At 38.0% G+C, this 15,000-nt stretch overlaps 1 protein-coding gene across 2 annotated transcripts in view; it reads right to left on the minus strand.

Annotated features, from left to right (window-relative positions):
* Positions 1-1,917: 1,917 nt before the first annotated feature.
* Positions 1,918-15,000, minus strand: part of LOC125039398 (DNA excision repair protein ERCC-5 homolog) — a 13,883-nt gene continuing 800 nt past the window's right edge. The window contains exons 2-3 of one of the 2 annotated variants that reach the window (XM_047633257.1): positions 14,167-14,480; positions 1,918-7,239 (exon numbers count right to left, since the gene is read on the minus strand). In XM_047633257.1, the coding sequence (XP_047489213.1) occupies positions 2,954-6,937 (3,984 nt within the window). In that variant the 5' untranslated portion in view covers positions 6,938-7,239; positions 14,167-14,480 and the 3' untranslated portion in view covers positions 1,918-2,953. Of the gene's footprint in view, positions 7,240-14,166 lie in introns of both variants that reach the window. The other variant, XM_047633256.1, reaches the window with a different exon arrangement.

Genomic DNA, 15,000 nt, shown 5'->3' on the forward strand with positions numbered 1-15,000 from the left:
ATTGCACAGCATCACAAAATACAATATAATAGAGCACTGAAGTCATCCTGCGCCGTAACTATGCAGTTCATGTGACCATAAAATAACGTTGTAATATCACGTTCACGCACTTCTAAACACGTTATTCTGCCATCAGGAGTCCTATATTCCTCATATTGCCCTCCACCTCGTTGTCCCATTTTCTTTTTTATCCCTCCCCCCCCGACCAAAAATGGGAGATAGGGAAGATAAAGGGGTGTGGGGTAAATATATATATGCTCTTATGTAATCACCCATAAGCAAACAGGGTGTACAACGGGAGGAAGGAAGAGTAAGAAGAAAGCTAATACTTGCTACTCATGGTTCCTGGTCCCCTTTCAACTGAGATGAGGAAAAATCCTCAACTCAGTTGAATTATCCCTTCGGAGAGTATCATGGGCTACCAACCCACTGTGAAATTCGCTGATCAACGAAACAGTTGTCGGGGGTTAGGCCCTCGTTTGACCACCTAATTTTTCTTCGCGGGAGTTCATATTCACGTGGATAATTCTACAGTAGTATACGAATCTGAAACAGGGCATAACTCATTTTCAACCCCCTCGACCCAACCCCCCCACCAAACCCAGGGACGGTCCCCTTAATAAAGTTAATGAAATATGCCATGACTAAAGTTTGTCATTTATTCACTGCAAAAGAATATAAATGCTTCTTTAATTTGTGAGACCAACATAATATCAGTTTCCTTAATTATTGTAGCACCAGCTACAGCGATGTAAAAATGTAAATAATGCAAAGAATTAACCAGTTCACGGACTGCTTTACCCACCTGTGTTGAGTAAACATCTAATGCCTTCTTAATAAATTCCTAATGCCTTCTTAATAAATTCCTAATGCCTTCTTAATAAATTCCTAATGCCTTCTTAATAAATTCCTAATGCCTTCTTAATAAATTCCTAATGCCTTCTTAATAAATTCCTAATGCATCCTTAATAAATTCCTAATGCCTTAATAAATTCCTAATGCCTCCTTAATAAATTCCTAATGCCTTCTTAATAAATTCCTAATGCCTCCTTAATCAATTCCTAATGCCTCCTTAATAAATTCCTAATGCCTTCTTAATAAATTCCTAATGCCTTCTTAATAAATTCCTAATGCATCCTCAATAAATTCCTAATGCCTTCTTACTAGGAACTGATGCTCATATTGCTAAATCCCTTTTTCACTTTCCAACACTACTACACTATATGAAATATTGTTGTGAAGTATGATTATACTTTCCTATACACATGAACAGGCAAAAATACCATGACAAAAAATGTGTGATAAGGAGTGTAGGAGTGTAACAAGAAAGATTAATCATAATTACATTATCTTCTGCAGTATTCCTGATCACTATATGCCATGAAGTAGAGAGTGCTTTCGGGAAATGATAAAAAACAATACAATCAAAGAAAGTTAGTAAAAAAAATAATTCACGATGCAAATTAGGTTGTATCTGGAGAACACTTAAAATTCATTTTTTTTCTATAACCTGTTTTGGAAGGATAATAATATACATAGTTCCTTTTACTCTTTAATAAAAATAAAAATAAATATAAAAACAAAAATCCAATACATAATACACATGATGTTTTTACATTTCATAAACACCAACAGGGAATCTATGATCAAAGTCTGTGAGCTTTGCTTAGATCACATATCAAATTTTGTAATGTCACCCATATTTAACCAAATGCCGTATTTGGGTGAAATGTCTTGACCACAAAGGAATCAATTAGTAGACCTTACCTAATTTCACCTTTCCTTGAATGCTATGAATATCAAGGTGTTGTTTTTATTATAGACATTATAATTACTATAATGTTATAAACATTAGTAACAGCAAATTAAAATACTGTAAAATATTTTTGTAAATCAAGGAAAAGGTTAAATGAGCGAGACAGGCAGTACTCGTAATTGGCTCATTGGTGACTTAGTACAAGTGTATCCATCTATGTGTAAAAACAATTAATAAAGTAACTCACAGTGGGCATGGCAAGTGCATACATGCTATGCCCATTGGCACTGGGTCAATACATACAATAGCAATGCTTCACTGTGGCAGATATCATTAACTCAACTGAACCTGAATTTAAAATTACAAATGTTAAAAATATAAACATATGAGAAACTAAATACCTTTAGAATAAAATGTATATAATTCTGATGAAAGTGTAACCATTAACACATTGATTGGATATTTTGCATTGTGGAATTCTTTATTCTCATTCATTAAATTCCTCAACAGAACATCATATACAGTATATCCTAAAATGCCTAACCCCTTTTACACTCAAAGATCAATTTTCCTTTTACAGGTAATACAATAGACAAGGGCCTCCTTTTTTCCTTTTTGGAAATCAATACAGATCAGACTTTGGTAAGTAATTTGAAAATGGTCAATAAACTATATGTAATTCACTGGAAAATGTCTGTGTCTAATGTGTGTTAACTGTTATCAGTCATAACAAAACAAAACCATTAACCTGAGATACACCAACACAAACAACAATGTTCAAAACAAAGTAAAAGGAAAAGAAAGAAAGAAATAAATACACATTAGAAATCTTATTTAGTGTTTGTAATATAAAATTTGTACTCTTCTCTATAATGGTTAGTGAAATCTCCATTAATGTCAAAATATACACAAGAAGTAATCTAGTTGCATGATTTTATTAGTACAAAATTCTTAGGCCTACCACTGTAAGTTAACACATTAAATCACTAAATATAAGAACAGAATTTCTGGTATGAAATTACAGCTATAAGTAGCTTGCTATGAGAATAACAAATATTCAGAACACTTTATTTAGAAATCCAAAGCAAAGTATACAACCAAATGTCCATTCAGTGATAACATTATCTGATTTTTACATGCTATCAAAGTCTGAAAATTCTTTTATTACTTGTGTAGATTTTGTCAGCCATATTATCTCTATCTTTTCTTCTTTTTAATCTTATCTTTCAGTAACTGGGCAGCAATACGTTTCTTTTCCTCCATCAACTTCTTGTCTGCTTCCCTCTGAGTGATTGTTTCCTTCTCTAAGAGGGCCTTATACATATCTTCTTTAGTCACTTTCTTCTTAGGCTTAACTTCTGATATACTAGTGGTGGGTGGTGCCATTGAAGGGCCTAAGGCTTCATCAGAATTTTCTTCCAATTTTTTCTTTGGTCGACCACGTTTTGGCTTGTCCGGGGAAGAGCTGCTTTCAGATGGGTCAATCAACAATGTACGAGACTGCTTTTTTGGGGCTGGTTCATCTCCCTTATGTGGTGAACTCTTTGCTGTTATGTCTTCAACTTCCTCTTCCTCTTCCACTGGTTCTTCTGCCTCCTCTAACTTTCTTCTCTTTGTTTTAGGTCTTCCCCTTTGAGTAGAACTGTTTCTCTTCTTATTCTCTGTTGCTGAGGTAGAACTGAGAGGCTCTTCTCCTTTAGCTCTGGCAATAGCATCTTGCATCCTCTTACTGGCAAATTTATTTTCTTTTACAAGTTTTATGTTGGTATAGAAAGAATCAATTCTTGTCTGAGAAGTTCTAACACCAAGTTTTTTCATGACTGGTATCAGGATTTCATCTGCTTTAGCCCTATTCCATCCAAACTTATCCATTGTGAACATTCTTAAGGCATCTACATTAGGAACTGCCCAGGAAAATTTTTCTAATGATTCATCTACTTCTGGATGATGATAAGCATCAAAGACTGCTTTATTTGGAAAGGACTCAGGAATCATAATCTGTGACAAACGATGCTTGGCCTTGGACTGATAAGCAGCACTTACATTCCTGTGTGCTACATTCCACCACTTTTTCAAGTTGTTCAGGCATTCAAAGCCTTCACCTGGGAACTCTGCCAGCACTTCCATAGCCAAAACCGCTCCTACAGATTCTACACCTACAGTATAGTCACTGCCAGTCAGTAGAGCAAGACTAATCATTTTGTCACGGTCTAGTCCGATGTTTGCTTTGATATTATCTGTCTTGAAGAGTTCCACATGCTTGGTCTGATTGAAAAAGTGTTTGTATACACTACAGCCACCAAAAAGGAATATATCTGAATCATCAGTGATGGTGCCACTGGTAAGTTTCTGTATATTTAGAAAGGCACACTGGGCTTCTGCTTCCATTGGGGCCACAAGATATGGAATGCCAAAGAGTTGCAGGAGTTCCTGTGCTTCTCCATACATTTGGTCATTCAAATTGGAAGCAATTCTTTCTATCTTTTGTGCCTGAGCCACAAGAGTTTGTTGCTCTGATGCTAGTTCCTCCTCTAAATTTTTTAATTCATCCTTAGAATACTCTAAAGGCCCTTCTATTTCTTCTGTATTTTCTTTGTCCCCTGCATCTGACTCTGATCTCCCCGATATAACACTGTCTTCCTCCAGATCTGTGTCAGCCTTGAGATTCATTTTGACCTTGGTTTGTCCCTTATCACTCTTAGTATCTGATGGACTCACTGAATCCATACTGTGTTTTTCAGGGCAATCTTTGGAATTATCTTCAACCCTGGAGGAGCTATTGACTATTTGTTGAGCCGATTCCGCAAAATCTGCACTTTTCTCTGTTTCTTGTACGTCTCTTAAACTGATATCTTTTCTTTCTGGTGATGTAATCTTTAACATGGAAGCACTCTGGTCTTCACTTTTGTTTTTAACTATTGATTCATTAAAATCTTTATCATCAGTTACTTCAATCAGATCTTCATCATCATCTGATTCGCAGTCTGCATTTTCAGTAATTTTCTGAGTGGTATTTCCCTTTGGCAAAAGTGGCTCATTTTCGGCCTTCTGAACATCACTCTCAACTTCTTCCATGTCACTACCATCACTAGAACTCATAATTTCCACATCATCAACAGACATTTCTTCCTCTGCAAATGATTCATACTTTGTGTTATCCTTGAATGCACTCTTACTTCCCTGAGAACTCATAACCTTTTCAATCTCTAGCTTAACCAGATCTTGTATTTTGCTCTGTAATTCAGTGGTAATATTCATATCCTTTGTATTAACAGTGGATGGAGCAACTGCTTTCCCTGTGTTTTTCACTTTACCACCCATTACTTCTTCAGTATTATCTGGAATAAAATCTAATTGCTGCTTTTCTTTCTCTTTATTCTTTAAAGAATTTGAATTAATTTCATGAGGAATATGACTCCAGGTGTTTGTATCAATCACATCAGCTACATGGGTTTTTGCCTTCATTGAATCAACCATAGGTTTAGAGGCTGGCATGGCATTAATATCAGTAAAAATGTCTGCAAAAATATCATCCTCCATTTTTAATGGTTTGACATCAAAATCTAAAGAAATAGCAACAGTTTTTAATTCCCCATCTCCTTCTCTGCTTGGATTTTTACTCTCATTTGCTTCAGATCTTCTAGTGTCAACAACAGCTTTCTTGGGAGAATTTTTATCTGTTTGTGTGTGTACTATATCATCTAACTTCTGCTGAACAATCTTCATCCACAGACTATCATTTTTATTTTCTAATATCTTATCTACATTGCTTCCTTGTTCATCCTTGGCAATACCATTAGTTTTCTTTTCAGAAAGATCCAAGGTATCATTTTTTTCCCCTATATCTATGAGATCACTATCATCATCTGAGGAATCGGCATCTGGATTGAACACAAAACCTGAAGCATTCCTTGAAGTTGAGGGCTTGTCTCCATCATCTACCTCATTCTTACTTGTTCCTGATACCATACTCTCCTGTTTGACAAGTGCCAATATTTCATCCTGTGTTAGGCCATTGTTTTCCATCAGGGAGCCAACAATCTGAAGCAAACCATCATCATCTATATTTGTTTTGGCTTGAGAACAAAACCCCAATTCTGTATCTCCATCAACAAAATAGGATTCTTCATCCTCTGAGTCCGAATCTGAGTGCTGGCCCTTTTTCACAATGCCTTGCTTTGCAAGTTCAGTCAAGAAGTCCTTTTCAAAATTCCCATTCTTGTTTCTCATCAGTGATTTTCCCTTCTCCTCCTTTTTAATGATTTTCTCTTCCTCTTTTAAATCATCGCCTTTAACCTTTTTAATAAGAATTGAATGTGCCGAATCTTCAGATATAATCCTGTGTGTTAGGCTCACATGCTTTTCCAATTCTCCAAACATTTCTGCTTCCATTTCAACAGTTCTCTTCTTTCGAATTTCTTCCTGTGTGTTATCAAGGGTAACCTGAAATTTTCGCCTCATCATCAATCTACCTATTTGAAACTCTGCAAAACCCTTCCCATCTTGAGGCATTTCATTAATAGCAGCCCAAGAATTCTCCTTTCGAGTACTCTGTAACTCACTCAAAATCACCTGCTGTGTTTCAATTGGTAGGGCTTTGAATTCCTTGCTTTCATAGTCAAAATCATGCAAATTGGGAATATCGTAGCTATTCAAGACTTCGTGCTCGTATTCATTCTCTTCCAACTTGACAGTAGTCATCCCTTCTTCCTCTTCCTTTGGTGGGGGTAAGGGAGGAAGTTCAAACATATCTTTCTCCTTCTTCTGAGGTTTTGGAACATGTACATCACTGGGTCCACGTCCAGTCTTGCCCAAAGCATTTCTGACAGCCTGGCTCTTTAGCAGATTTGACAGGAGTCTATCCCGCACCTGCTTGGCTTTACTGGCAGCTACATCTCTCCTCAGCCGACGTGCAGCAAGTGTCTGTTTTTTCAAGTGGGGAACACCTCCGTCAAATATGAATACAGGCCTTATTCGATAAAATAACAACTTGCAGATTCTATGAAAGAGAGTAAGCAGATGAGCATTTGCCACTGCTGCACCTCCAGGACCTCTGAATCCTCTGACTGCCTGGTGAAGCCAAATGGATACATCCACGCCCAAGATTTTGTGTTCAAGGGTTTCGAGAGGAACTGGTGTGCCAGAACTCTCAATGAGTTTCCACAATCCTTTAACTCCCATGGTGCTCTTTCAAATTAGTATAGATCAATAATAAATAAATTGTTGTCTCATCTCATCCACAGACCACTTTCCGTTTGTTAGCTGTTCTTCTGCATACAGTTAACAATTTCACCTTCACAAAGATTACCAGACATAAAAGCAGCCACTTTTGCTTTTCAAGCATATCATAATAGAAAAGAAATACAATGCATGGGCCACCAAATAAGGAGTGGTTTCTTCTCCATTCTTGAATTAGTTGATGCTGAGTAGGTGCAGCAGGTCACAGAGCAGACAATGCAGTTGTGCCAGGCCTTGAGCTCCACCTGTAACCAAAGCCTGCCATAAGTATCTGGGGAAATGATGATTTGGTTTGATAAGTGAACAGTCTAGCTTATGTGATATTTTTGTATACTTTGTAGATTTAAAAGTATGATCTTTCTCAAATTAATGATGAAAAATATTCATATAAAATTATGCAATCCATAATTTTAGAGTTCTGTAATTCCTCTGTTACTTTATTATTATTCAACAAAGAGAGTATAGAGAGTAAGGCTAATTTTTTATACAATAACTTTATGTAATTCTACAATTATCACTTACCAAATGATCCTTTCCCCATTATCTTAAAAATAAGACCAACATTTTCCATACCGCATTCTAAACATTTTCCTTTTGTTAACACATTCTGCGGGATGCAGCCCACTGGTAGGTCAAGGTGAATAATTTTTATGTCAAATTAAAAATTCATAATTTTCAAAAAATATATTTCTAATTTTATGCTGCCTTGCCATTGGTTTAAAAGTCACTTTAATCTCATTTTAAAGAAGTCCTCAAATGATTAATGTTTCATTTTTCTCTTTAGTGCCGTATCAGAGCCTGACATTGGCGACCATGTTTAATTTCATGGTTGTACAAGGGAGTGTACGAAGGTGGTTTCCCGTTGCCTTCCTTCGGGTGATTGAAGAGTTCACTTCAAACAAATTAATGTGCTAGACATCAAGGTCATATAGCACAATGGTAAAGTATTGTAGCAAAAAGGAAATGAGTTAATGATTAGGGTAAAATTCAAAAAGTAACAGAGGGTAGTATGCTAGTGGAAGGATCGAGAGGGTGAGCTGATTGGGTATAGTATCAGGTAAAGCTTGTCAGAAGAAGGGGACAAGACAATTAAATAAAATGGAGGATATTTATGCATTTGAGAAAGAAGAATAAGTTGTCTAAGGAAAAGGTAGGGGATTCCAAGATGATGTCCTATAGGTTGGGGGGTCAAGGAAGTGACAATAAGTGAGGAAAAGCAGAAGTATGGGTTACTGTAAAGCGGGAACAAGACGGTAGAATGTTTGGGGCTGAAAGAGGAACATTGCGATGAGGAGAATAGAGGTGGTTTAGATTGTGACATGAGATGAAAATGTGTGAGGCAAGTGTACCCAATGTCTGAGTCTGGTTTTGGTGTATCAGGGAAAACAGAGGAACAGATACAAGGGGAAGGTATTTATGGGTAGAAAGAGGTAGGGGTCGGAGATGAGGATACAGTGAATGGGAGAGAGGTGCATCCATCTGGACTGAGAAAGGAGTAGGTTGGCATGGCGAGGAGGTAAAGGTAGGGAGAAGGGACTGAGGGACATTTAGTTTAGAGAGAGAAAATTTAAGAAATTGTGCATAGCTCCAGAGAGAGAATAGGGAACAGTGTTGAGAGAGGGAAGGTAGTCCTGATTCAATGTATCTCAACCGGAGAGGAGCAGCAGGCACCTAGGGTTAAGCATAGACCAGAGTTGTGGATAGTATCAAGGTGAGTACAGAGAGAAGTAGAGGCAGTGGAATAGATATGACAGCCATAATCAAGAGTGGAGAGGATCAGTGAAATATGGAGATGGAGGAGAGTTTTGCAGTCTGAACCCCAGGATATATGAGAATCTTCTAGGAGTTGGAAGGTTTTCTCATTGATGTAGAGGATGTGGCCTGGCCAGGAAAGTTTGGAGTCAAAAATGACTGAGGAATTTGCCTGAGGAGAAGAAGTGGACAGGGGTACTATTTAGAGAGAGTGGAGGTTGAAGATCTATACGTGATTGAGAAAAAAGGACGGAGAAGGATTTGAAAGTGGAAAAGCTGAAGCCATGGTCAGTGGCCCAGGAACAGATTAAAGATATTGCAGACTGGATTAGTTGATGAGAGCAGGTATAGAATGATCAATGTATAGATGATAAAATCATCTACATACAGGATAGTATTGAAATTAAGCCATTTATGGCAAGAAGGAATAATGTGGTGCTAAGTACACTCCCTTGTGAGATACATTCATGTTGAGGAAAAGATGAAGTTGAAGAGGCAAATTTGACCCAGAATCTATGATTAGAAAGGAATGATTTAATCAATACACCCATGTCCCCTCATATGTCATGAGATGATAGCTGTTCCAGAATGTGGTAATGCCATGTAGTATCATATGCGTTCTCCAGGCCAAAGAAAAGAGCCAATACTGAGTTATGGCATGGTAGATAATATGTAATTTTCTAAATGTGCCATTGGGTCATCTGTGATGGAATATAAATTCAGTAGAAGGTTATTGGATTCAAGGTACCACATTAGGTGTAGACTGACCATTCTTTCTAGCAATTTGCACAAACAGCTTGTCAGTGCAATGGGACAATCTTGAGGGGGTGGGCAGATTTATTAGGTTTAAGGAAAGGTAGGATAAGCACTTCAAGCCAGTGAAGAGGAAAGTTTCCAGTGGTCAAATATTGCTGAAGATTGTCATTTGGAAGGATAAGGAGGTAGATGGAAGATGTTATAGCATACGCTAATGTATGCTGTCAGGGCCTTCATGTGAGGAGGAGGATGGATGCTGGCAGTCACTTTGAATGTAGCTGGAATGGAGGCAGAAAAATAGGAAGATGGATGAGAGAGAGGAACTTTCTTTTGGGTCATGCTTAGGAAGTTTCTAATGTCCTCAAGGGTTTATGAAGGAGATTTGGGTGGGAATGTTGGGAAATAAAAGATTTTTTATGAGTATGTGAAGAGGAGATAGGAATCTGAGGAGTAGAGGATTTAGGTGTGGTAAGGGAAGTGGTAGGAGAAGATGGGGAGGAACGTTTGGATTGTTTGGTGTGATAGGTAAGGCAAGGAGTAGGGAGAGACATAGGGGGAGTTGTGGATATTGAAGTATCTGTATTTAGAATGGAAAAAGGATTCAACTGGGAGATACAAGCAGAGGTGGGAAGTTGAGGAGTAGGGGGCAGTGGTACTGAGGAAGATTTACAGACTGCTTCGGTAGAGGGGATAAGAGTGAGTGAAGGATTCTATTGGAGCAGGGAGTGATTGAAAAACCTCTTTGGCATCCTTCCTGTCTGGCCTCCCACAGAGTGAGGCCAAGTTTGTATCTGAGAACTGCTACCTCTGACTCAAACTTGCAGGTAGGGCAGCCCCTATAAAATACATTATGGGACCCACCACAAATGGCACATATACATGATTGTGCAGGGCTGATTTGAATAGTCATGACTGGGTTGGGCACATAGAGGGCAGTGGGCTGTAGGGTGACAGAGCTTTTCAGGGTAGCCAAAATGCCAACATTGACTGGGTGGGGGTTGATATGGTCTGACAGGGCAAGATTCTCCTATATAGACCTTGAATTTGCAGGGTATGGTTATACGAAGGGCGACATGCTAGAGTGTGTTGAGTGGGAAGTTCCACTACATGTAGCAGACTCCTGCTCCAAATGGCAGGACTGTTGCCAGAAATCACTGGAGTCTATGACGTCAAGAGATTTTTAATGCCGTCATGTAAGGGTTATAGGAGGAATGGGGTTGCCAGTGAGGTCAACCTGGGTAGATAGTGCATGGGCTTGGGATTCAAATGTAACTGTGATAAGGTGTGAGTGATTGGAAAGAACCTTTACCCACTTGTTTTTGGAGGCATTGTTGAAAGAGGAGGGTATTACATGAGTGAGGGGCTATTGGTGAAATCACAAATATTTGGTCCCACTTGGCTAGGCTATGTAGGGTACTCAAAAGTTTTGTAGAAGTGGGAACTGTAGAGGGCTGAGGATGGGAGGAGGAGGGAGTGGTAAGGAGTGAGATGGTAATGTAGGGATTAGGGGAACAGGTTGAAGAGTCGTAATAAGGGAGGAGATAGGAAATGACAACAGTTGTGCAGCAGGTAGATTGGGAGTGAGGAAGGGGTGTCTTTTGTAGGTTGAGTCATAACCTGGGTAGATGATTTGGGATGGGTCAAGTTGACAGTATGTGTCAAGGAGGGGGGTGTAGCAGCAGTGGTTGGAGATGTGATCAAAGGAAAATCAGGGATCAGTAAACCAGGGGAGTTAGATTCTGATAGGTTAGTTGATAAAGACTCAAGTCTCAGTGCGTCTAATATCAGTACAAATCTTCATTACTGGCCATGAAATATGTAGGGAAGAAAAAAAGCCCACTCCTCAGGGTCCCCAGGAGGGGTAAGGAGTAGACAACTAACCAAGGGAATACCATGGCCATGCTCCCTGAGGCCATTCATGACTGGCACAAAGTCAGCCTTTCATCCTTTCAACATAACTCAGACACCTTAGGAATTGGACAGGGAAAGGGGGGGGAAAAAAATTTTTTTTTAGTAGAGTTGAGGGCTGAGGCCCAAGGTAAAGGAGATCCCTAGCATTGGGCCAGTCTCTGTCTCCTAAGCCTCCCAATGACAACAACAGGTAAGGGATTGGGGGGAATAAATCCTCAAAAGTATACATAATTAGATCTATAGACCACAATATCAGACCTGGTTACCATTCACAGTAGTATACTGTTTGCTACCCCCACTAGATGGTTTTCACATGTTCTTACCTTACCTTTCATAACATAGAACCTTGCATGTAGCATTAATTAGATTTTTTTTTTCTTTTTTTTTTAATCAAAACCCTCTGAATTGACCCACTGAATGTACAATCATTGGTAGGGCACATCGCAAAGTCACTGGCTTTTTTTTCTACATATGATTTGACCCCCTTGGGTACACATTTTTAAGCAACCAACAGACTACAAAATGCCATCTTCCCTGGTCTCCTTCCCAATATTTTCTTTCCAACTGATTCATCCATTACAACGTTCAGCACATTAAAGGATGCAAAGTGGATTTACCTGGTGAAGGGTAACAGCTCGATTGCTTGGGAAGGCAACAAGCCTCTCATTTTATAAGGCAGCCAAAACATTGAGACTGTAACACTTTTTGTCACAAGTCCATTTCACTGGAAATTTTTGAAAGAATATGGAAACAAAACATTGTCAATTAACTTTGCTTCTGAAAAATGCAATCAGTACTGTGATAACAGAAGTGTCAAATTTGCATATATGGATACATGATACTTTAAAATGCATAACATGTGCATGGAATGTACATTTGATAAAAAAGAATTTAAATGCATTTTGATGAAAATCAAAATAAGTAAATACATTAAAGATACAATGCCTTTCCAAGAGTGACAATGACTGGTAGTGATTTCACGGCCTTACTGTGCCAAGAAAACGTATGCAAGGTTATCATTAAGTTGCTCACTGCGAGGCAAGGCATTAGAGACATCATGCGTAACATTTATTTGTTAAATTTTACGTAAAAAATCTTTTTTGCATGTTTTATATTTGACTTTCTTGATTTTTATATATACAGTCTTTCCATTTAAGTAGCATTTCCTATTTGTCTTTTGTGAAAAGGAGTTTGGGACTTAGTCTTTAGCGAGTGTGTCTGTACTGTAAAGATTTACTGCAAGGTGTTTCAATAAAAGTGAACAGTACCTATGACCAATGCACTTCCTAAAATATATATTTTCTGAGACAATATTGCAATATTTGAGGGGCCTTTTTTTCTATAATTTAGAAGTGCTGAAAAAAACCTGCTTTAGTGGTGAATTGCCAAGGCCTCTTTTATATCCCCAAATTAAAACAGAACAAAAAACAAGCCCTTATATACTTGGTACTGACAGTTTAATCAAAAGGATGGCATGATTTAAGAAAGAAAAAATATAGGCAATTCTTTATAGTACAAACTCACCAGAGACAAATTTTCCTCCCGGGAAACACTATCTTAACCTCAGTATGCACGGCAAGGAGCTAAAACTCAAGAGCACCAACAGGACTTAGGCATGCTATCATTTGTCTACAGATTATTTTTTGTACTGACTCCAACTTTTTGTCCTCTACAAGAATATCATCATCAATTTGCCCTATCTTCGTGCATTAGAACTGTAAAAATTAACCAAAATAAACATTGACGTATGTTTTTGATGATACTTAATGGCAAATTGGACAGAAACACCTTGTAGAATTAGTTATCTTGATTCTATTCCAATGTAATATTGTTTTTGAAATTAAACATTCAACACTATTATTCATTTAAAGTGACTTTAGTGATCACTGTGATCCATACCTTCAACACCTGGATAAAGACCAGCAGCTTGTCAATCTTCATAGCAATTTCTTTAAAAAATGGAACCTATATAAGCTCTTCCTTACTAGAATATGCACAGCAGAGGTTTGCCGTCCTTCAATTGAGTAACAAGGAACAAAAGACAAAGTGGTTTCAAATGTTCATGATTTCCAGTTTTTGTCTAAAATGGGTAATATCTGACAAAAAAAAAAAAAAAATCTAAGATTCATTCAAAACCACATCAATAAACTTTTATTCTTTATCAAGTGATGTGCGCTGCTCAATACGCAACTCATGACTGTCAGATACAACTAATATCTGTTCCATCTGTCAAATATAAACAATAACACAAGGAAAATTATTATAGCATAAACAGCTTAACCCAACAAATACAGAGCATGTATAAATGAGAATTTGTATTTCTCCACTGTGAGTATCATCCCAATTCTACACGTTTATTAGAATTTAGTTTTGATGAGAAGTAATATCAAATCACTAGTTACATATTTCACACTGTGGCATTGTTATCACTCATATCTTTCCCATGACACTGAATCTTTGCATTAACATTCAGTCACAACCGGTATTTTTTTTTCAATGCCCATGAAGGAAAGTTTGATTTTGTATAACAATGATTGCATTTGCTAATTAGGTCTATGAAGGATTTTCATGATGCAAAATTTCTTCCCCCCCATGAGTGTAATAGCATGTAAATAATAACGTAACAATAACTTGCTACTGACACGTTACATTTTTCACAGAAACCTCTGGAAAGGACAAGAAATATAGGAAACAAGACTTATGTAATAACTACTTAAATAAATACCAGAACCATTTATCATCCAGGATCTTACCTCTAAAATCTTATTACCAAAAGACGACCATCTCCCGAGAAACCAGTCAAGAAATCAGAAAACCGAGAGTCCGGACGCTCCGCACTTTGTCTGCGTCTTGTGTTTATCCTCGTTTCCTTTCGGTCGCTTACACTCCGGACACCTCGCCGGTTTTGTATTTTATCCATTCTATGTGCAAGTTGTATTCTCTTAAAATTTCGAATGCAATGCGTTCTTTCTTTCCCTGCATTTTTTTATATTTTTTTAATATATATCTAGGTTTGGGAACTTAGCATCTTTTAGTCATTCAGATACCTTATTTTGATACTGTATAACTGCGCTCACGTTCAAGAAAGGTAAGAGAGAACAAGAATAGATGCCACATACTTTTGCACATTACTTATCTTGCATTTACTTTAACACAAATTTTATTTATACTTCATGCACAAATCCGCAAACACGCAGACACTCACGAGCCAACAACACAACACACACATTCCCGACACACCGTACACTTCTGCTGCTCCGACGCTAATGCTAACCCCCCAAGTACCCGTGCATGGTTTGCATAAGGGCTGTTAAATGTGGGTCAGAGGACCAGCCAATCCGATAACTGCTGTAGGAGATCCGAACATGCCGACCATGTCAGCTGCATCGGTTCTTTCACACAGTTATTTTCTGGATTAGTTAACAATAGCGTGTCGTGGATCTGCGATGGATGGGGCCAACGTAATTTCTCGAGCTTTTTCGCATCTTCTCCCATTACACTAACCAACTCCTTCAAAACACTCCATGACACAAACAGCCCTGCCTTTCAACACATTTTTCCCTCAGACCCCGCCCACACGTCCTTCA

Source organism: Penaeus chinensis, chromosome 27, assembly GCF_019202785.1.
Source record: "Penaeus chinensis breed Huanghai No. 1 chromosome 27, ASM1920278v2, whole genome shotgun sequence".
Classification (NCBI taxonomy): Eukaryota; Metazoa; Arthropoda; class Malacostraca; order Decapoda; family Penaeidae; genus Penaeus; species Penaeus chinensis.